This window comes from Mesoplodon densirostris, chromosome 2, assembly GCF_025265405.1.
Source record: "Mesoplodon densirostris isolate mMesDen1 chromosome 2, mMesDen1 primary haplotype, whole genome shotgun sequence".
NCBI lineage: Eukaryota > Metazoa > Chordata > Mammalia > Artiodactyla > Ziphiidae > Mesoplodon > Mesoplodon densirostris.
The window spans coordinates 151,010,690-151,034,613 of record NC_082662.1 but is presented as its reverse complement, the minus strand read 5'-3'; the positions used below and the strand labels follow the sequence as shown (position 1 = coordinate 151,034,613).

Here is a 23,924-nt window from a genome sequence, read left to right as displayed (position 1 = left end):
CATAAGGTTATTAGCTGATTTTTCAGCAGAAACTCTGCAGGCCAGAAGAAAGGTGGCATGATATATTTAAAGTGATGAAAGGAAAGAACCTAAAACCAAGAATACTCTACCCATCAAGGCTCTCGTTCAGATTTGATGGAGAAATCAAAAGCTTTACAGACAAGCAAAAGCTAAGAGAATTCAGCACCACCAAACCAGCTCTACAACAAATCCTAAAGGAAGTTCTCTAGCTGGAAAAGAAAAGGCCTACAACTGGAAACAAGAAAATTACGAATGGGAAAGCTCACCAGTAAAGGCAAACATAAAGTAAAGGTAGGAAATCATCCACACAAAAATATGATATCAAAACCAGCAATCATAAGAAGAGAGTACAAATGCAGGATACTGGAAATGCATTTGAAATTAAGAGACCAGCAACTTAAAAAAGTCTTGTGTGTAAACATATATATACAGACTCCTATATCAAAACCTCATGGGGGTCTGCAGGAAGATGGCGGAAGAGTAAGATGCGGAGATCACCTTCCTCCCCAGATACACCAGAAATTCATCTACACGTGGAACATCTCCTACAGAGCACCTACTGAATGCTGGCAGAAGACCTCAGACACCCCAAAAGGCAAGAAACTCCCCACATACCTGCGTAGGGCAAAAGAAAAAAGAAAAAACAGAGACAAAAGGATAGGGACGGGACCTGCACCAGTGAGAGGGAGCTGTGAAGGAGGAAAGGTTACAGCGAAAATATCGCAGAGACCTCCATCTCAACACCAGCACCCAGCTTCACTCAGCGACCGGCAAGCTACAGTGCTGGACACCCTATGCCAAGAAACTAGCAAGACAGGAACACAACCCCACCCATTAGCAGAGAGGCTGCCTAAAAACATAATAAGGCCACAGGCACCCCAAAACAAACCACCAGACGTGGACCTGTCCACCAGGAAGACAAGATCGAGGCTCATCCACCAGAACACAGGCACCAGTCCCCTCCAACAGGAAGCCTACACAACCCACTGAAACAACCTTAGCCATTGGGGACAGACACTAAAAACAACGGGAACTATGAACCTGCAGCCTGAAAAAAGGAGACCCCAAACACAGTAAGGTAAGCAGAATGAGAAGACAGAAAAACACACAGCAGGTGAAGGAGCAAGATAAAAACCCACCAGACCTAAAAAATGAAGAGGAAATAGGCACTCTACCTGAAAAAGAATTCAGAATAATGATAGTAAACATGATCCAAAATCTTGGAAATAGAATAGACAAAATGCAAGAAACAGTTCACAAGGACCCAGAAGAACTAAAGACGAATCAAGCAGCGATTAGAAACACAATAAATGAAATTAAAAATACTCTAGATGGGATCAATAGCAGAATAACTGAGGCAGAAGAACGGATAAGTGACATGGAATATAAAATAGTGGAAATAACTGCTGCAGAGCAGAATAAAGAAAAAAGAATGAAAAGAACTGAGGACAGTCTCAGAGACCTCTGGGACAACATTAAATGCACCAACATTCGAATTATAGGGGTTCCAGAAGAAGAAGAGAAAAAGAAAGGGACTGAGAAAATATTTGAAGAGATTATAGTTGAAAACTTCCCTAATATGGGAAAGGAAATAGTTAATCAAGTCCAGGAGGCACAGAGAGTCCCATACAGAATAAATCCAAGGAAAAATACGCCAAGACACATATTAATCAAACTGTCAAAAATTAAACACAAAGAAAACATATTAAAAGCAGCAAGGGAGGGCCTCCCTGGTGGCGCAAGTGGTTGAGAGTCCGCCTGCCGATGCAGGGGATACGGGTTCGTGCCCCGGTCTGGGAGGATCCCATATGCCGCGGAGCGGCTGGGCCCGTGAGCCATGGCCGCTGAGCCTGCGCGTCCGGAGCCTGTGCTCCGCAACGGGGGAGGCCACAACAGTGAGAGGCCCGCATACCGCAAAAAAAAAAAAAAAAAAAAGCAGCAAGGGAAAAACAACAAATAACACACAAGGGAATCCCCATCAGGTTAACAGCTGATCTTTCAGCAGAAACTCTACAAGCCAGAAGGGAGTGGCAGGACATATTTAAAGTGATGAAGGAGAAAAACCTGCAACCAAGATTACTCTACCCAGCAAGGATCTCATTCAGATTTGATGGAGAAATTAAAACGTTTACAGACAAGCAAAAGCTGAGAGAGTTCAGCACCACCAAACCAGCTTTACAACAAATGCTAAAGGAACTTCTCTAGGCAAGAAACACAACAGAAGGAAAATACCTACAAAAACGAACCCAAAACAATTAAGAAAATGGGAATAGGAACATACATATCGATAATTACCTTAAATGTAATGGACTAAATGCTCCCACCAAAAGACACAGATTGGCTGAATGGATACAAAAACAAGACCCATATAAATGCTGTCTACAACAGACCCACATCAGACCTAGAGATACAAACAGATTGAAAATAAGGGGATGGAAAAAGATATTCCATGCAAATGGAAATCAAAAGAAAGCTGGAGTAGCAATTCTCATATCAGACAAAATAGACTTTAAAATAAAGAGTATTAGAAGAGACAAAGAAGGACACTACATAATGATCATGGGTTCGATCCAAGAAGAAGATATAACAATTGTAAATATTTATGCACCCAATATAGGAGGACCTCAATACATAAGGCAAATACTAACAGGCATAAAAGGGGAAAGCAACAGTAACACACTCATAGTAGGGGACTTTAAAACCCCACTTTCACCAAGGGACAGATCATCCAAAATGAAAATAAATAAGGAAACACAAGTTTTGAATGATACATTAAACAAGATGGACTTAATTGATATTTATAGGACATTCCATCCAAGAACAACAGAATACACATTTTTCTCAAGTGCTCATGGAACATTCTCCAGGATAGATCATATCTTGGGTCACACATCCACACATCAAGCCTTGGTAAATTTAAGAAAATTGAAATTGTATCAAGTATCTTTTCTGACCACAACGCTATGAGACTAGATATCAATTACAGGAAAAGATCTGTAAATAATACAAACACATGGAGGCTAAACAATACACTACTTAATAACAAAGTGATCACTGAAGAAATCAAAGAGGAAATTAAAAAATACCTAGAAACAAATGACAATGGAGACACCATGACCCAAAACCTATGGGATGCAGCAAAAGCAGTTCTAAGGGGGAAGTTTATAGCAATACAATCCCACCTTAAGAAACAAGAAATATCTCGAGTAAACAACCTGACCCTGCACCTAAAGCAATTAGAGAAAGAAGAACAAAAAACCCCAAAAGTTGGCAGAAGGAAAGAAATCATAAAGATCAGATCAGAAATAAATGAAAAAGAAATGAAGGAAACGATAGCAAAGATCAATAAAACTAAAAGCTGGTTCTTTGAGAAGATAAACAAAATTGATAAACCATTAGCCAGACTCATCAAGAAAAAAAGGGAGAAGACTCAAATCAATAGAATGAGAAATGAAAAAGGAGAAGTAACAACTGACACTGCAGAAATACAAAAGATCATGACAGATTACTACAAGCAACTCTATGCCAATAAAATGGACAACCTGGAAGAAATGGACAAATTCTAAGAAATGCACACCCTGCCAAGACTAATCAGGAAGAAATAGAAAATATGAATAGACCAATCACAAGCACTGAAATTGAAACTGTGATTAAAAATCTTCCAACAAACAAAAGCCCAGGAACAGATGGCTTCACAGGTGAATTCTATCAAACATTTAGAGAAGAGCTAACACCTATCCTTCTCAAACTCTTCCAAAATATAGCAGAGGGAGGAACACTCCCAAACTCATTCTACAAGGCCACCATCACCTTGATACCAAAACCAGGCAAGGATGTCACAAAGAAAGAAAACTACAGGCCAATATCACTGATGAACATAGATGCAAAAATCCTCAACAAAATACTAGCAAACAGAATCCAACAACACATTAAAAGGATCAGACACCATGATCAAGTGGGGTTTATTCCAGGAATGCAAGGATTCTTCAATATACGCAAATCAATCAACGTCATACACCATATTAACAAATTGAAGGAGAAAAACCATATGATCATCTCAATAGATGCAGAGAGAGCTTTCGACAAAATTCAACACCCATTTATGATAAAAACCCTGCAGAAAGTAGGCATAGAGGGAACTTTCCTCAACATAATAAAGGCCATATATGACAAACCCACAGCCAACATCATCCTAAATGGTGAAAAACTGAAACCACTTCCACTAAAATCAGGAACAAGACAAGGCTGCCCACTCTCACCACTCTTATTCAACATAGTTTTGGAAGTTTTAGCCACAGCAATCAGAGAAGAAAAGGAAATAAAAGGAATCCAAATTGGAAAACAAGAATTAAAGCTGTCAGTGTTTACAGATGACATGATACTATACATAGAGAATCCTAAAGATGCTACCAGAAAACTACTAGAGCTAATCAATGAATTTGGTAAAGTAGTAGTATACAAAATTAATGCACAGAAATCTCTGGCATTCCTGTACACTAATGATGAAAAATCTGAAAGTGAAATCAAGAAAACACTCCCATTTACCACTGCAACAAAAAGAATAAAATATCTAGGAATAAACCTACCTAAGGAGACAAAAGACCTGTATGCAGAAAATTATAAGACACTGATGAAAGAAATTAAAGATGATACAAATAGATGGAGAGATATACCATGTTCCTGGATTGGAAGAATCAATATTGTGAAAATGACTACTATCCAAAGCAATCTACAGATTCAATGCAATCCCTATCAAATTACCACTGGCATTTTTCACAGAACTAGAACAAAAAATTTCAAAATTTGTTTGGAAAAACAGAAGACCCCGAATAGCCAAAGCAATCTTGAGAACAAAAAACGCAGTTGGAAGAATCAGGCTCCCTGAGTTCAGACTATACTACAAAGCTACAGTAATCAAGACAGTGTGGTACTGGCACAAAAACAGAAAGATAGATCAATGGAACAGGATAGAAAGCCCAGAGATAAACCCACGCACATATGGTCACCTTATTTTGAAAAAGGAGACAGGAATGTACAGTGGAGAAAGGACAGCCTCTTCAATAAGTGGTGCTGGGTGGGGCTTCCCTGGTGGCACAGTGTTTGAGAATCTGCCTGCCAATGCAGGGACATGGGTTCGAGCCCTGGTCTGGGAAGATCCCACATGCCACGGAGCAACTAGGCCCGTGAGCCACAACTACTGAGCCTGCGCATCTGGAGCCTGTGCTCCGCAACGAGAGAGGCCGCGACAGTGAAAGGGCCACTCACCGCAATGAAGAGTGGCCCCCGCTCGCCTCAAGTACAGAAAGCCCTCGCACAGAAACGATGACCCAACACACCCCAAAATAAATAAATAAACAAATTTATTAAAAAAAAAAAGTGGTGCTGGGAAAACTGGACAGGGACATGTAAAAGTATGAGATTAGATCACTCCCTAACACCATACACAAAAATAAGCTCAGAATGGATTAAAGACCTAAATATAAGGCCAGAAGCTATCAAACTCTTAGAGGAAAACATAGGCAGAACACTCTATGACATAAATCACAGCAAGATCCTTTTGGACCCACCTCCTAGAGAAATGGAAATAAAAACAAAAATAAACAAATGGGACCTAATGAAACTTCAAAGCTTTTGCACAGCAAAGGAAACCATAAACAAGACCAAAAGACAACCCTCAGAATGGGAGAAAATATTTGCAAATGAAGCAACGGACAAAGGATTAATCTCCAAAATTTATAAGCAGCTCATGCAGCTCAGTAGCAAAAAACAATCCAATCCAAAAATGGGCAGAAGACCTAAATAGACATTTCCCCAAAGAAGATATACAGACTGCCAACAAACACATGAAAGAATGCTCCACGTCATTAATCATTAGAGAAATACAAATCAAAACTACAATGAGATATCATCTCACACCAGTCAGAATGGCCATCATCAAAAAATCTAGAAACAATAAATGCTGGACAGGGTGTGGAGAAAAGGGACACTCTTGCACTGCTGGTGGCAATGTGAATTGGTACAGCCACTATGGAGAACAGTATGGAGGTTCCCTAAAAAACTACAAATAGGGCTTCCCTGGTGGCGCAGTGGTTGAGAGTCTGCCTGCTGATGCAGGGGACACGGGTTCGTGCCCGTGGAAAGTGGAAATCAAAAGAAAACTGGAGTAGCAATACTCATATCAGACAAAACAGACTTTAAAACAAAGACTATTACAAGAGACAAAGAAGGACACTACATAATGATCAAGGGATCAATCAAAAGAGAAGATATAACAATTGTAAATATATATGCACCCAACATAGGAGCACCTCAATACGTAAGGCAAACGCTAACGGCCATAAAAGGAGAAATCGATAGTAACACAATAATAGTGGGGGCATTTAACACCGCACTTTCATCAACAGACAGATCATCCAGACAGAAAATCAATAAGGAAACACGGGCCTTATACGACACATTAGACCAAATAGACTTGATATTTACAGAGCATTCCATCCAAAAGCAACAGAATATTCTTCTCAAGTGCACATGGAAAATTTTCCAGACTAGATCACATCATGGGCCACAAGTCAAGCCTCAGTAAATTTAAGAAAATTGAGATCATATTAAGCATCTTTTCAAACCAAAACACTATGAGATTAGAAATCAATTTCAAGAAAAAAACTGTAAAAAACACAAACACGTGGAGGCTAAACAATATGTTACTAAACAACCAATGGATCACTGAAGAAATCAAAGAGGAAATCAAAGAATACCAAGAGAAATGACAATGAAAACATGACAATCCAAAACCTATGGGATGCAGCAAAAGCAGTTCTAAGAGGAAAGTTTATAGTAATCTTACCACAGGAAAAAAGAAAAATCTCCAAAAAGCAACCTAACCTTATACCTAAAGCAACAAGACAAAGAACAAACAAAACTAAAAGTTAGAAGGAAAGAAATCATAAATATCAGAGCAGAAATAAATGAAATGGAGATGAAGAAAACAATAGAGAAGATCAATGAAACTAAAAGCTGGTTCCTTGAGAAGATAAACAAAATTGATAAACCATTAGCAAGACTCATCAAGAAAAGAAGGGAGGGGCTTCCCTGGTGGCGCAGTGGTTCAGAGTCCGCCTGCCGATGCAGGGGACACGGGTTCGTGTCCCGGTCCAGGAAGATCCCACATGCCGTGGAGCCGCTGGGCCCGTGAGCCATGGCCGTGAGCCTGCGCGTCCGGAGCCTGTGCTCCGCAACTGGGAGAGGCCACAACAGTGAGAGGCCCGTGTACCGCAAAAAAAAAAAAAAAGGAAAAAAAAAAAAAAAAAAGAAAAGAAGGGAGAGGGCTCAAGTCAATAAAATTAGAAATGAAAAAAGTGACAATGGATACCACAGAAATACAAAGGATCATAAGAAACTACTACAAACAACTATATTCCAATAAAATGGAAAACCTAGAAGAAACGGACATCGTAGAAAGGTACAACCTTCCAAGACTGAACCAGGAAGAAATAGAAAATATGAACAGACCAATCTCAAGTACTGAAATTGAAACTGTGATGAAAAAACTTTCAACAAACAAAAGTCCAGGACCAGATGGCTTCACAGGCGAATTCTATCAAACATTTAGAAACTGAAACTCTTCCAAAAAATTGCAGAGGAAGGAACACTCCCAAACTCATTCTATGAGGCCATCATCACCCTGATACCAAAACCAGATAAAGATACCACAAAAAAAGATTACAGGCCAATATCACTGATGAACATAGATGCAAAAATCCTCCACAAAATACTAGCAAACTGAATCCAACAATACATTAAAAGGATCAGACACCACGTTCAAGTGGGATTTATCCCATGGATGCAAGGATTCTTCAACATATACAAATCAATTATTGTGATATACCACAGTAACAAACTAAAGAATAAAAACCATATCATCTCAGTAGATGCAAGAAAAGCTTTTGACAAAATACGACAAATATTTATGATAAAAACTCCAGAAAATGGGAATAGAGGGAACCTACCTCTATGTAATAAAGGCCATATACAACAAACCCACACCTAACCTCACTCTCAACAGTAAAAAGCTGAAAACATTTCCTCTAAGATCAGGAACAAGACCAGGATGTCCACTCTCACCACTTTTATTCAACATAGTTTTGGAAGTCCATAGTTTTGGCAATCAGAGAAGAAATAAAAGGAATCCAAATTGGAAAAGAAGAAGTAAAACTGTCACTGTGTGCTGATGATGTGATACTATACATAGAAAATCCTAAAGAGGCTACCAGAAAACTACTAGAGCTCATGAATAAATTCAGTAAAGTTGCAAGATACAAAATTAAAACATAGAAATCTCTTGCATTCCTATACACTAACAACAAAAGATCAGAAAGAGAAATCAAGGAAACAATCCCATTTATCATCACACCAAAAAGAATAAAATACCTAGGAAAAAACCTACCTAAGGAGGCAAAAGACCTGTCCTCTGAAAACTATAAGATGTTGATGAAAGAAATCAAAGATGACTCAAACAAATGGAAAAATATACCATGTTCTCAGACTGGAAAAATTAATATTGTCAAAATGACTATACTTCCCAAAGCAATCTACAGATTCAATGCAATCCCTATCAAATTACCAGTGACATTTTTCACAAAACTAGAACAAAAAAAATTTTTAATCTGTATAGAAATACAAAAGACCCCAAATAGCCAAAGCAAGCCTGAGAAGGAAAAATTGAGCTGGAGGATTCAGATTCCCTGACTTCAAACTATACTACAAAGATATAGTAATCAGAATTGTATGGTACTGGCACAAAAACAGAAATACAGATCAATGGAACAGGATAGAAAGCTCAGAAATATATCCACACACCTATGGTCAATTAATCTATGACAAAGGACACAAGAATATACAATAGAGAAAAGACAGTCTCTTAAATAAGTGGTGTTAGGAAAACTGGACAGCTATACGTAATAGAATGAAATAAGAACATTCTCTAACACTACACACAAAAATAAACTCAAAATGGGTTAAAGACCTAAATGTAAAGCAGGATACTGTAAAACTCTTAGAGGAAAACACAGGCAGAACACACTTTGACATAAATCGTAGCAATATCTTTTTGGATCCACCTCCTAAAGTAATGAAAATAAAAACAAAGATAAACAAATGGGACGTAATATAACTTAAACACTTTTGCACAGCAAAGGAAACCATAAACAAAATGAAAAGACAACCCACAGAATGGGAGAAAATATTTGCAAATGATGCCACTGATAAGGGATTCATCTCCAAAATACACAACCTGCTCATGCAGCCCTATACCAAAAAACAAACAACCCAATCAAGAAATGGGCAGATCTAAACAGACATTTCTCCAAATAAGATATACAGATGGCTGACAGGCACATGAAAAGATGCTCAACATTGCTAATTATCAGTGAAATGCAAATTAAAACTACAATGAGGTGTCACCTTACACAGGTCAGAATGGTCATCATCAAAAAGTCTACAAACAATAAATGCTGGAGAGGGTGTGGAGAAAAGGGAACCCTCCTACACTACTGGTGGGAATGTAAATCGGTGCAGCCACTATGGAGAAAAGTATGGAGGTTCCTTAAAAAACCAAAAGCAGAACTACCATTATGATCCAGCAATCCCACTCCTGGGCATATATCTGTAGAAAACCATAATTAGAAAAAATACATGCACCCTGGGGAGACCTTCAAGATGGCGGAAGAGTAAGACGTGGACATCACCTTCCTCCCTACAAATACATCAGAAATACATTTACATGTGGAACAACCCCTACAGAACACCTACTGAATGCTGGCAGGAGACCTCAGACCTCCCAAAAGGCAAGAAACTCCCCACGTAACTGGGTAGGGCAAAAGAAAAAAGAATAAACAGAGACAAAAGAATAGGGACGGGACCTGCACCAGTGGGAGGGAGCTGTGAAGGAGGAAAGGTTTCCATACACTAGGAAGCCCCTTCACTGGTGGAGACGGCAGGTGGCGGGGAGGGGTGGAAGCTTCGGAGCCACAGAGGAGAGTGCAGCAATAGGGGTGCAGAGGGCAAAGTGGAGAGGGAGAGATTCCCAAGGTGCTGACCAGCACTCACCAGCCCAAGAGGCTTGTCTGCTCAACCGCCAGGGCAGGTGGGGGCTGGGAGCTGAGGCTCCGGCTTCTGAGGTCAGATCCCAGGGACAGGACTGGGGTTGGCTGCGTGAACACAGCCTGGAGGGGGCTAGTGTGCCACAGCTAGCCGGGAGGGAGTATGAGAAAAAGTATGCAACTGCTGAAGAGGCAAGAGACTTTTCCTTGCCTCTTTGTTTTGTGGTGCGTGAGGAGAGGGGATTAAGAGCACTGCCTAAACAAGCTCCAGAGATAGGTGCAAGCCGTGGCTATCAGCAAGGACCCCAGAGATGGGCATGAGACACTAAGGCTGCTCCTGCAGCCACCAAGAAGCCTGTGTGCAAGCACAGGTCATTATCCACACCTCCCCTCCCAGAAGCCTGTGCAGCCTGCCACTGCCAGGGTCCCATGATCCAGGGACAACTTCCCCGGGAGAAGATACGGCGCGCCTCGGGCTGGTGCAATGTCATGCCGGCCTCTGCTGCCGCAGGCTCACCCTGCCTTCCGTATCCCTCCCTACCCCCCACCTGAGTGAGCCAGAGCCCTCTAATAAGCTGCTACTTTAACCCCATCCTGTCTGAGTGGGAACAGATGCCCTCAGGTGACCTACACATAGAGGTGGGGCCAATCCAAACCTGAATCCCAGGAGGTGTGGGAACAAAGAAGAGAAATGGAAATTTCTCCCAGCAGCCTCAGGAGCAGTGGATTAAATCTCCACAATCAACTTGATGTACCCTGCATCTCTGGAATACCTTAATAGACAACAAATCATCCCAAATTGAGGTGGTGGACTTTGGGAGCAATGATATGCATATTTTTTTTTCCTTTTTCTCTTTTTGTGAGTGTGTATGTGTATGTGTGTGATTTTATCTGTATAGCTTTGCTTTTACCATTTGTCCTAGGGTTCTGTCTGTCTGTTTTTTTTGTTGTTTTTTTTTAGTACAGTTTTTAGTGCTTGTTATCATTGGTTGATTTGTTTTTTGGTTTGGTGGCTCTCTTCCTTCTTCCTTTTTTTAAATTACTTTTTAATTTGTAATAATTATTTTTTATTTTAATAACTTTATTTTATTTTATTTATTTTTCTTTCTTTCTTTTTCTCTCCCTTTTATTCTGAGCCATGTGGATGACAGGGTCTTGGTGCCCTGGCTGGGTGTCAGGCCTGTGCCTCTGAGGTGGGAGAGCCGAGGTTCAGGACACTGGACCACCAGAGACCTCCCAGCTCCATGTAATATCAAATGGCGAAAATCTCCCAGAGATCTCCATCTCAACGATAGACCCAGATCCACTCAAGGACCAGCAAGCTACAGTGCTGGACACCTTATATGCCAAACAACTGGCAAGACAGTAACACAACCCCACCCACTAGCAGAAAGCCTGCCTAAAATCATAATAAGGTCACAGACACCCCAAACCACACCACCAGACGTGGACCTGCCCACCAGAAAGACAAGATGCAGCCTCATCCACCAGAACACAGGCACTAGCCCCCTCCACCAGAAAGCCTACACAACCCACTGAACCAACCTTAGCCACTGGGGACAGACATCAAAAACAACGGGAACTACGAACCTGCAGCCTGCAAAAAGGAGACCCCAAACACAGTAAGTTAAGCAAAATGAGAAGACAGAGAAACACAAAGCAGATGAAGGAGCAAGATAAAAACCCACAAGACCTAACAAATGAAGAGGAAATAGGCAGTCTACCTGAAAAAGAATTCAGAATAATGACAGTAAAGATGATCCAAAATCCTGGAAACAGAATGGAGAAAATACAAGAAAGATTTAACATGGATCTAGAAGAACTAAAGAGAAAACAATGATAAGCAACACAACAAATGAAATTCAAAATTCTCTAGAAAGAATCAATAGCACAATAACTGAGGCAGAAGAACGGATAAGTGACCTGGAAGATAAAATAGTGGAAATAACTACTGCAGAGCAGAATAAAGAAAAAAGAACAACAAGAATTGAGGACAGTCTCAGAGACCTCAGGGACAACATTAAACACACCAACATTCAAATTATAGGGGTCGCAGAATACGAAGAGAAAAAGAAAGGGACTGAGAAAATATTTGAAGAGATTATAGTTGAAAACTTCCCTAATATGGGAAAGGAAATAGTTAATCAACTCCAGAAAGCACAGAGAGTCCCATACAAGATAAATCTAAGGAGAAACACACCAAGACACATATTAATCAAACTATCAAAAATTAAATACAAAGAAAAACTATTAAAAGCAGCAAGGGAAAAACAACAAATAACATACAAGGGAATCCCCATAAGGTTAACAGCTGATCTTTCAGCGGAAACTCGGCAAGCCAGAAGGGACTGGCAGGACATATTTAAAGTGATGAAAGGGAAAAACCTACAACCAAGATTACTCTACCCAGCAAGGATCTCATTCAGATTCAACAGAGAAATTAAAACCTTTACAGACAAGCAAAACCTAAGAGAATTCAGCACCACCAAACCAGCTTTACAACAAATGCTAGAGGAACTTCTCTAGGCAGGAAACACAAGAGAAGGAAAAAACCTACAATAAGAAACCCAAAACAATTAAGAAAATGGTAATAGGAACATATATATCAATAATTACCTTAAATGTAAATGGATTAAATGGTCCAACCAAAAGACATAGATTGGCTGAATGAATACAAAAACAAGACTGGTATATATGCTGTCTACAAGAGACCCACTTCAGACCTAGGGACACATACACACTGAAAGTGAGGGGATGGAAAAAGATATTCCATACAAATGGAAATCAAAAGAAAGCTGGAGTAGCAATTCTCATATCAGACAAAATGGACTTTAAAATAAAGACTATTACAAGAGACAAAGAAGGACACTACATAATGATCAAGGGATCGATCCAAGAAGAAGATATAACAATTGTAAATATTTATGCACCCAACATCGGAGCACCTCAATACATAAGGCAAATACTAACAGCCATAAAATGGTAAATTGACAGTAACACAACTACAGTAGGGGACTTTAACACCCCACTTTCACCAATGGACATCATCCAAAATGAAAGTAAATAAGGAAACACAAGCTTTAAATGATACATTAAACAAGATGGCCTAAACTGATATTTATAGGACATTCCATCCAAAAACAACAGAACACACTTCCTTCTCAAGTGCTCATGGAACACTCTCCATGATAGATCACATCTTGGGTCACAAATCAAGCCTTGGTAAACTTCAGAAAATTGAAATCGTATCAAGTATCTTTTCCAACCACAATGCTATGAGATTAGAAATGAACGAAAGGGAAAAAGAACGTAAAAAATACAAACACATGGAGGCTAAACAATACGCTACTTAATAACCAAGAGATCACTGAAGAAATCAAAGAGGAAATCAAAAAATACCTAGAAACAAATGACAATGGAAACACGACGACCAAAACCTATGGGATGCAGCAAAAGCAGTTCTAACAGGGAAGTTTATAGAAATACAATCCTACCTTGAGAAACAAGAAACATCTCAAATAAACAATCTAACTTTATACCTAAAGGAACTAGAGAAAGAAGAACAAAAACCCCCAAAGTTAGCAGAAGGAAATAATCACAAAGATCACATCAGATAAATGAAAAAGAAATGAAGGAAACAATAGCAAAGATCAATAAAACTATAATCTGGTTCTTTGAGAAGATAAACAAAATTCATAAACCATTAGCCAGACTCATCAAGAAAAAAAGAGAGAAGACTCAAATCAATAGAATGAGAAATGAAAAAGGAGAAGTAACAACTGACACTGCAGAAATACAAAAGATCGTGAGAAATTACTACAAGCAACTCTATGCCAATAAAATGGGCAACCGGGAAGAAATGGACAACTTCTTAGAAATGCAAAACCTACTGAGACTGAACCAGGAAGAAATAGAAAATATGAACAGACCAATCACAAGCACTGAAAGTGACACTGTGATTAAAAACCTTCAACAGGGCCTCCCTGGTGGCGCAGTGGTTGAGAGTCCGCCTGCCGATGCAGGGGATACGGGTTCGTGCCCCGGTCTGGGAGAATCCCATATGCTGCAGAGCGGCTGGGCCTGTGAGCCATTGCCGCTGGGCCTGCGCATCCGGAGCCTGTGCTCTGCAACGGGAGAGGCCACAACAGTGAGAGGCCCGCGTACCGCAAAAAAAAAAAAAAAAACTTTCAACTGGGCTTCCCTTGTGGCGCAGTGGTTGCGAGTCCGCCTGCCGATGCAGGGGACACGGGTTCGTGCCCCGGTCCGGGAAGATCCCACATGCCACGGAGCGGATGGGCCCGAAAGCCATGGCCGCTGAGTCTGCGCGTCCAGAGCCTGGGCTCCACAACGGGAGAGGCCACAACAGTGAGAGGCCCGTGAAACGCAAAAAAAAAAAAAAAAATCTTCCAACAAACAAAAGCCCAGGACCAGATGGCTTCACAGCCGAATTCTATCAAACATTTAAGAAGAGCTAACACCTATCCTTCTCAAACTCTTTCAAAATATAGCAGAGGGAGGAACACTCCCAAACTCATTCTATGAGGCCACCATCACCCTGATACCAAAACCAGAAAAAGACATCACAAACAAAGAAAACTACAGGCCAATATCACTGATGAACACAGATGCAAAAATCCTCAACAAAATACTAGCAGACAGAATCCAACAGCACAGTAAAAGGATCATACACCATGATCAAGTGGGGTTTATTCAAGGTATGCAAGGATTCTTCAATATAGGCAAATCAATCAATGTGATACACCATATTAACAAATTGAAGGAGAAAAACCATATGATCATCTCAATAGATGCAGAGAAAGCTTTCAACAAAATTCAAAACCCATTTATGATAAAAACCCTCCAGAAAGTAGGCATAGAGGGAACTTTCCTCAACATAATAAAGGCCATATATGACAAACCCACAGCAAACATCATCCTCAATGGTGAAAAACTGAAACCATTTCCATTAAGATCAGGAACAAGACAAGGTTGCCCATTCTCACCACTATTACTCAACATAGTTTTGGAAGTGTTAGCCACAGCAGCCAGAGAACAAAAAGAAATATAAGGAATTCAAATTGGAAAAGAAGAAGTAAAGCTGTCACTGTTTGCAGATGACATGATACTATACATAGAGAATCCTAAAGATGCTACCAGAAAACTACTAGAGCTAATCAATGAATTTGGTAAAGTAGCAGGATACAAAACTAATGCACAGAAATCTCCGGCATTCCTATACACTAATGATGAAAAATCTGAAAGTGAAATTAAGAAAACACTTCCCTTTATCATTGCAACAAAAAGAATAAAATATCTAGGAATAAACCTACCTAAGGAGACAAAAGACCTGTATGCAAAAAATTATAAGACACTGATGAAAGAAATTAAAGATGATACAAATAGATGGAGAGATAAAATACCATGTTCTTGGATTGGAAGAATCAACATTGTGAAAATGACTCTACTACCCAAAGCAATCTACAGATTCAATGCAATCCCTATCAAACTACCAATGGCATTTTTCACAGAACTAGAACAAAAAATTTCACAGTTTGTATGGAAACACACAGAAGACCCCGAATAGCCAAAGCAATCTTGAGAACGAAAAATGGAGCTGGGGGAATCAGGCTCCCTGACTGCAGACTATACTACAAAGCTACAGTAATCAAGACAGTATGGTACTGGCACAAAAACAGAAAGATAGATCAATGGAACAGGATAGAATGCCCAGAGATAAACCCACGCACATATGGTCACCTTATCTTTGATAAAGGAGGCAAGAATATACAGTGGAGAAAAGACAGCATCTTCAATAAGGGGTGCTGGGAAAACTGGACAGGTACATGTAAGAGTATGAAATTAGGACACTCTCTAACACCATACACAAAAATAAACTCAAAATGGATTAAAGACCTAAGTGTAAGGCCAGACACTGTCAAACTCTTAGAGGAAAACATAGGCAGAACACTCTATGACATAAATCACAGCAAGATCCTTTTTGACCCACCTCCTAGAGAAATGGAAATAAAGACAAAAATAAACAAATGGGACCTAATGAAACTTCAAAGCTTTTGCACAGCAAAGGAAACCATAAACAAGACCAAAAGACAACCCTCAGAATGGGAGAAAATATTTGCAAATGAAGCAACTGACAAAGGATTAATCTCCAAAATTTACAAGCAGCCCATGCAGCTCAATAGCAAAAAAACAAAAAACCCAATCCAAAAATGGGGAGAAGACCTAAGTAAACATTTCTCCAAAGAAGATATACAGATTGCCGACAAACACATGAAACAATACTCAACATCACTAATCATTAGAGACATGTAAATCAAAACTACAATGAGGCATCACCTCTCCCCAGTCAGAATGGACATCATCAAAAAATAGACAAACAATAAATGCTGGAGAGGGTGTGGAGAAAAGGGAACCCTCTTGCACCGCTGCTGGGAATGTAAATTGATACAGCCACTACAGAGAACAGTATGGAGGTTCCTTAAAAAACTAAAAATAGAACTACCATACGACCCAGCAATCCCACTACTGGGCATATACCCTGAGAAAACCATAATTCCAAAAGGGTCATGTACCACAATGTTCACTGCAGCTCTATTTGCAAAAGCCAGGACATGGAAGCAGTCTAAGTGTCCATCGACAGATGAATGGATAAAGAAGATGTGGCACATATATACAATGGAATATTACTCAGCCATAAAAAGAAAAGAAATTGAGTTATTTGTAGTGAGGTGGATGGATCTAGAGTCTGTCATACAGACTGAAGTAAGTGAGAAAGAGAAAAACAAATACTGCATGCTAACACACATATATGGAATCTAAAAAAATAAAAAGGTCATGAAGAACCTAGGGGCAAGACAGGAATAAAGATGCAGACCTACTAGAGAATGGACTTGAGGACATGGGGAGGAGGAAGGGTAAGCTGGGACAAAGTAAGAGAGTGGCATGGACATATATACACTACCAAATGTAAAATTGATAGCTAGTGGTAAGCAGCTGCATAGCACAGGGATATCAGCTCAGTGCTTTGTGACCACCTAGAGGGGTGGAATAAGGAAGGTGGGAGAGAGGAAGACGCAAGAGGGAAGAGGTATAGGGATATATGTATATGTATAGCTGATTCACTTTGTTATAAAGCAGAAACTAATACACCATTGTAATGCAATTATACTCCAGTAAAGATGTTAAGAGAAAAAAGAGATATATGCACCCCAATGTTCACTGCAGCACTATTTAAAATAGCAAAGACATGGAAGCAACCTAAATTTCCATCAACAGATGAATGGATAAAGAAGATGTGGTGTGTGTGTATACACACACACACACACACACACACACAATGGAATATTACTCAGCCATAAATAAGAATGAAATAATGCCATTTGTAGCAACATGGATGGACCTAGAGATTATCATGCTAAGTGAAGTCAGTCAGAGAGAGAGAAAGACAAATACCATATGATATCACTTAACATGTGGAATCTAAAATACGACACAAATCAACATATCTACAAAACAGAAACAGACTCTCAGACATAGAGAACAGACTTCTGGTTGCCAAGGGAGAGGGGAGGTGGTGGAGGGAAGGACTGAGAGTTTGGGATTAACATATGCAAACTAGTATATATAGGATGGATAAAGAAACAACAAGGTCCTACTGTATAGCACAGGGAACTATATTCAATATCCTCTGATAAATGATATTGGAAAAGGATATATATATGTATGCATATATATAACTCAATCAGTCTGCTGTACAATGGATACTAACACAACACTGTAAATCAGCTATACTTCAATTTTAAAAAATAACAGTGTAATATAGGAAAAGGAAAGATCAAGTGTATTTTCAGATTGTGTTTTATACTTAAACTCAAAGCAACTCAATTTTTAAAAACACCATCAAGATAATAAAAGAATTTGATAAGGAGGGTAAAAATAAGTAGGCAAATACAAATAACCCCAATAAAATACAAATAACACTAATAAAATACAAATAACCCCAATAAAAGTAGAAGCTACAACACAGAATTAAATTTATTAAGAAATCTTATTGCTTAATACTATAAAATCTCAATGAAAACATAAAACAAGATCTGATTCAATTTACAGGTAAGTGTATGTTCCTGGATGGAAAGTCAATATTTAACAAAATTTTCCTGTTTATATGTAAGGTGTGCAATTATACAATTCCAAAATGAATCCCAATTCTACTTCTTTTTCTTTTCTTTTGGGACCAGATAGAATTATTTTTAAATTCCTATGGAAGAGTATACATCACAGAGAAGTCAAGAAATTCTGAAAAGTATTAGTGACAGGAGAGTTGCCTTATCAGATATTAAAATTTGTTCAAAATAGCCAACTTTTATTATTGGCACAGGAATAAACAAACAGATTAGTGGAAAAGAAGAGCAAGTCCAAAAACAGATCGAATATATAAGAATATCTGATATATAGCAAAGTGGCAACAATCAGCTAAATAAAAATGGCAGTTGGAGAAGTACAAAAAGGAAGAATACCACACCACTACAAATCTTCATTCTAAGGTGCCTGCTGTCACAGTATGGAGTATCATAGTCCTAAGAGTGTAATGACTACATCATTAAATTCAGGAATGGTGTATCAGAAACACAGGAAGCAAAAAGAAAAAAAAGAACGAAGAAAATCTCAAGATACCAAAAAAAAAAAAAAAAGAAAGAAAAGTACTCAGTTTTAATAATGAGAGGACAAAGGAACCTTGGCAAAGACTTCGAGACTGGATGTTCTACAATCATTCGTTCATCCACACAACCAGCATTTACTGAAAGCAAGGAATACAGAGCTGACACACAGGTAAAGAAGTACAATGTAATATAAATGTCAAAGTATCTGTGCAACTATATTAAGAAGATGTCCATACATTTTATCTATGAAAATAAGAGAAAAGTTCATAGAAAAGATAGCATTTAAACTTGGTATTTAGAATGACTGAACGTTCTTAAAGAGGAAAAGGTTGTGGGAGTGGGATAGGGATTAACAAGGCATTTCCAGAAAGAGGGAAGAGATGTGCAAATGCAAAAGTGCCTGAGAAAACACGCGGTGGTTGGAGAAGAGAAGCTGGGGTAGGTAAGTATTGATTCTGCTAATGTTTCAGTTGCCCCTTTCCAGGCAAAGATGCCATCTGTTTGCATACTAGATTTGTCTCCTCAGAATCAAATTCCTTCCAATAGCAATCTAAGTTCTACAGATCAACCAAAGGACAGATTCACTGCAATCAAGTTCAGTGGAGGATAATCTTAGGAAAAGTAACACTGCCAGACTTAAATCTTGAGCAGTTCAAACCATGAGACCTTTCTTTTATTTCCTGTTTTCTCTGTCTGCCTCTTTACCAGACAGACACAAATAGAGGAGTAGCCCTGAGAATATCTGTCTATACCTCTTAAGGCACTAGAATTCTACACTATAAACTATAAGTATGACAATGTATTGAAATTTTTAAATGCTGATTTTTTTTCCCCATTGAGAAATACTACTGGGAAAAGTCAATTGAATCTCAATTGTAAACTGTTTCAATTTGGATCTAAGGGTAAACAACACAGTGTCCTTTGTGGGCACAGGGGGGGAATTATTATTAAGTACCTTTACAAATTCTTGAAATTTTGGAAACAGACACATGACAGACACGATATTAACACTCCTATGGATAACTTAATTTTTAGAAGTGTGACTGGTTTGATCTGAGGAAGCAGCATTTCCACTTGATAAATTACTAATGCTTTATTTCTGAAGAAGAATGTGTAGTAAGTTATCTGGACATTTTTGCTAGCAGATAGGACTGCTGCAGATATTTCTATATTAATAGCTGGGACTTATCAGAATTAGAAGGTGGGAGTGGGGGCTTGTTCTGGGGTTTCTATTTTCTGTCTTAATACGTGGGAAGAATGCCTCAATCAAAACTGTGTGACTTTTTAAGGGAAATATGTATCTGTGGAATGAGATTTTTAGAAAAGCCAATCTGGAGGACATTTTATCGTTCAGACTTAAGGCTGCTATTATTTGGTGTACTTATATAATCCCACCTAGTACCCTTGATGGCACAATATGGCCAGATACAGAGCTAGGAGGTTAAAAAAGAGGGGCGTGGGGTGCCTTCTTGGTCTTGTTCAGTGTTTCTCAAAGTATAGCTGTGTGCAATTAACTGGGATGCTTGTTTAAAATTTCAGATTCTGATCCCCCACTTTCAGAGTCTGATTCAATACTCTGGAGTAGGACTCAGGAATCTACACTTTTAACTACTACATCAGCTGATTCTGATGCAGAAGAGAAACACTGATGCATGCAGTAATGGCATAGGACAAATTAATGATAACCACTACAGACGTTAACTTAGAATATTTTCCTAAGTGAATAAAACAGTTGATTTAATAAAACTATTATCATTGACTTTAGTTACACTGATAAATATTAACAATTATACTATAACTCATTGCTGATAGTTAATAATGCCGTACAGCTCTTTAAAAAGCTATACCAAAAGGGCAATTTTTCAAGACTTTTTGTCAAAATATCACTCTATAACAGAAATACAGTTCAAAAAATGGACTATCAAAACTTTAAAAAAATATATAATTTAAATAAAGCCCTTTTATTACAAGGTCCTTAAGGGAATACTGTTACGCTGTTCAGACTTTTTTTTTTTTTAGATAGTAGAACTGATCTTTTTTCATATCTTTTCTCTGGTATAAGAAGCACACGCTCTACCACAATCTCACAGTCCTCACCCCACACACTCCTACACATATGCGGGTTTTTTAAACAAGTCGATCTTTTAAATATTTTACACTGCATTCAAATAAAAAGTAATCAAAAATAACACGTGCCACACAACGTCTATGTTAGAGTGACTCTTGCTTGGGTATGGACTACTGAATTCACCTATTAGATATTTCATTTATAGATAAATAAATTGATTTATAGATCAATAAAGAATCATTATGGGACAGCTGACTAGACATGAAAATAATCTAATTACTTTAAACCAGATATTATCATGGTAGCCACTGAAACAATATATATATATGTGCACACCCATGTATGTATATACATGTATATATACACATACATATATACATATATATAATTTAAGGCTTATTAAAGATACTTACTACTATTAATAATGTAGCTCGGAATCATTTTACCTTTTAATATTGCTGCTGAAATTCCAATGGTAGCACAAAATAGGGGGGAAAAAAGCAAAGGCATTAAAGAGTTATATGGAATAATATTTTGCCTGTGTTTGATGTGCTTAAATGCATGTATATAGGAAAGAAGATCTGAGTTGGAAAAAAGGGCTCAGAAAAAAAACCAAACAGGCACATAGGCGGATTTAAGAAGATCAGAAATCCTTTCTACTGTTTCTATTTATACATCCTTACATACATCCTACTCACTCCACAGTCCTTAAATAGTTGACATCTGAATGAATCTCAAAGAATAAAGCAATACAAGAAGACAAGACAAAACACTAATCTGGCTAGCACTAGATTATTGCTAAACTTTTTTTTTTTTTATTGTTCCACTTGGAAGATATACTGAATTGAAATGAATAAGTTTCCTGCCTATCTACCAAGCAAACATCCCAACATCAACAACCCTGTACAGATTATACAACTTTATCCATTTAAGGGTGGGTGGGAGGAGTACTGCTCTCTCTATAGGTATCTCCAGTGGATAAGAAAGACTGCTGTTATAAGCAGGATTTCAGTCTGTCTGATGGTTCATTTTCCCTCATTTCTCCTCTCCTCTATTCCTAGATGTGAAACTATGAAAGAATACTAGTTAAGACCTTGCATTTATACAGCAATTTGGGTTTCAAAGAGCTTTCAAGTTACTAACAAACATTTTGGCCTAGAGAGGACTATATCATGAATCAAGGCATGCTATCTTGTTCTTCAGGCATCAGCCATGTGTAACTCTTGTAACTTATAAATATCTATGTGATGAACTTGGATCTCAATGGAAAGAAGCTGCTAGATTTCTATTGCCTTCATCAAGACAGTGGTCATTTGATTACAGATGGCCTGGTAAAACCCCACTACTATTATATTGTATACAACACCCTTCTATACAATCTCTTTTTATTCCTTATTTAAAAAAATAGAAGATGTAGTATCAGTGAAATTGAATGGTGAACATCTGTGGATATTAAAAACGACTCGGTGTAATCTGTTGTATTTTTATCACTGGGCAGAATTATAGCAAAAATTATAAATTACATAGAAATATATTATTCTAGAAACATTCTAACTCAGCGAACAAAGCAAAATAAACATTTTACTACCCTTTTTTCCAAAAGAAAAATATATTTTGAAACCATCTTCTAAAAAGTTTACTTCTTTTACCGGTGAACCATAAATAATCTTTTTGTACCTCATTTTTGTTATCAAGTTCGGAAAATTAATGCTAAGCTGAATACAAATGATTGTTTACCCTTACCTCGATCTTTTGCTTTGTCAGAAAGGAGCACCTCTACCTCCTCATATTCCCGGATGGCATCCAATATGATACTTCCTTCTTTACTGAATAAGAACAGCATGGGGATCGTGATGTCATCTGTGTCCTTTCCATCACCTGCCATCTGGAACAGAGGGGCAGTATCGCTGCTGCTCCCCTCATTGTCATCTAGCCAGAAAATGAATACAGCAAACATAAAAACGTTCGTCCATTAAAAAGGTCTAGCTACCAACCTTTACTGTTTCTTACCTGTTGATGGCATTAATTTTCTGCATCAAGAACCATAAAAACACTCATACTTTTGGGGTCCACTAATTCTACTCCTAGAAATCTATCCTGAGGAAATAATTCAAAAGAAGCAAAATGATCTATGCCTGAAAAAGTTTACTGGAGTGCTTTTTGTAACTGTCAACAACTGTAAACTATTATAAGTAAATTATAATGAACTACCTGAGGGAACACATAGAAAAACAAAATGTTATTATTACATAAAAAAAGTAGAACACAAAATTCTATGATTATGACTATAAAAATTTCATATGCTGGGGCTTCCCTGGTGGTGCAGTGGTTGAGAGTCCGCCTGCCGATGCAGGGGACACAGGTTGGTGCCCTGGTCCGGGAAGATCCCACGTGCCGCGGAGCGGCTAGGCCCATGAGCCATGGCTGCTGAGCCTGCGCGTCCGGAGCCTGTGCTCCGCAACGGGAGAGACCACAAAAGTGACAGGCCCGCGTACTGCAAAAAAAAAAAAAAAAAAAAATTCATATGCTTATGAAAAAGCCTAAAAATGGAAAAATTCGAAGGAATTACAATGATAGAACTATGAAATTTTATTGTTGTTTAGGATTTCTTCTAATGGCATTATATTGTTTTACCAAACTACAAATTGACGGTTCTTTTTAATATACTGTTCACAAGGAATAATTATGACTATACTGTTTTTTCCTCTGTAAGTTGAATGAAACACTATTGTTACTTTACGCTGGTTAAATAATAGGAGTACAACTGCTAAACACTGTTTTATTGGTGATGCCAGTTATGTCTAGCCCTAATCTTACATGCCAGTCTCCCTGGAGAACCTGCCCATCCCTTCTCAGACAGCTTGCATGGATAGGCCCTTTTAAGTGGAGAATACCATGTAGAACCCATCCCCTTAGCAGTAACTGACTAGACAAAGGATGGCTACCTGACCCTCAGTCTCTCTGCTGCTTGTCACTGTTACAACCACTCAACTCCACCACTGTAGCTTGAAAGTGGCTATAGATGACATGGAAACAAACTGACATGCTGTGTTCTAGTAA

The 23,924-nt window shown here is 38.5% G+C and overlaps 1 protein-coding gene across 2 annotated transcripts in view; it reads right to left on the bottom strand.

Moving 5' to 3' along the window:
• The window catches only part of EDEM3 (ER degradation enhancing alpha-mannosidase like protein 3), an 87,334-nt gene that overhangs the window by 13,026 nt on the left and 50,384 nt on the right, over nucleotides 1-23,924 (bottom strand). For both annotated transcript variants that reach the window (XM_060091145.1, XM_060091146.1), the window contains exon 19: nucleotides 22,608-22,793. In XM_060091145.1, the coding sequence (XP_059947128.1) occupies nucleotides 22,608-22,793 (186 nt within the window). The remainder of the gene's footprint in view (nucleotides 1-22,607; nucleotides 22,794-23,924) is intronic.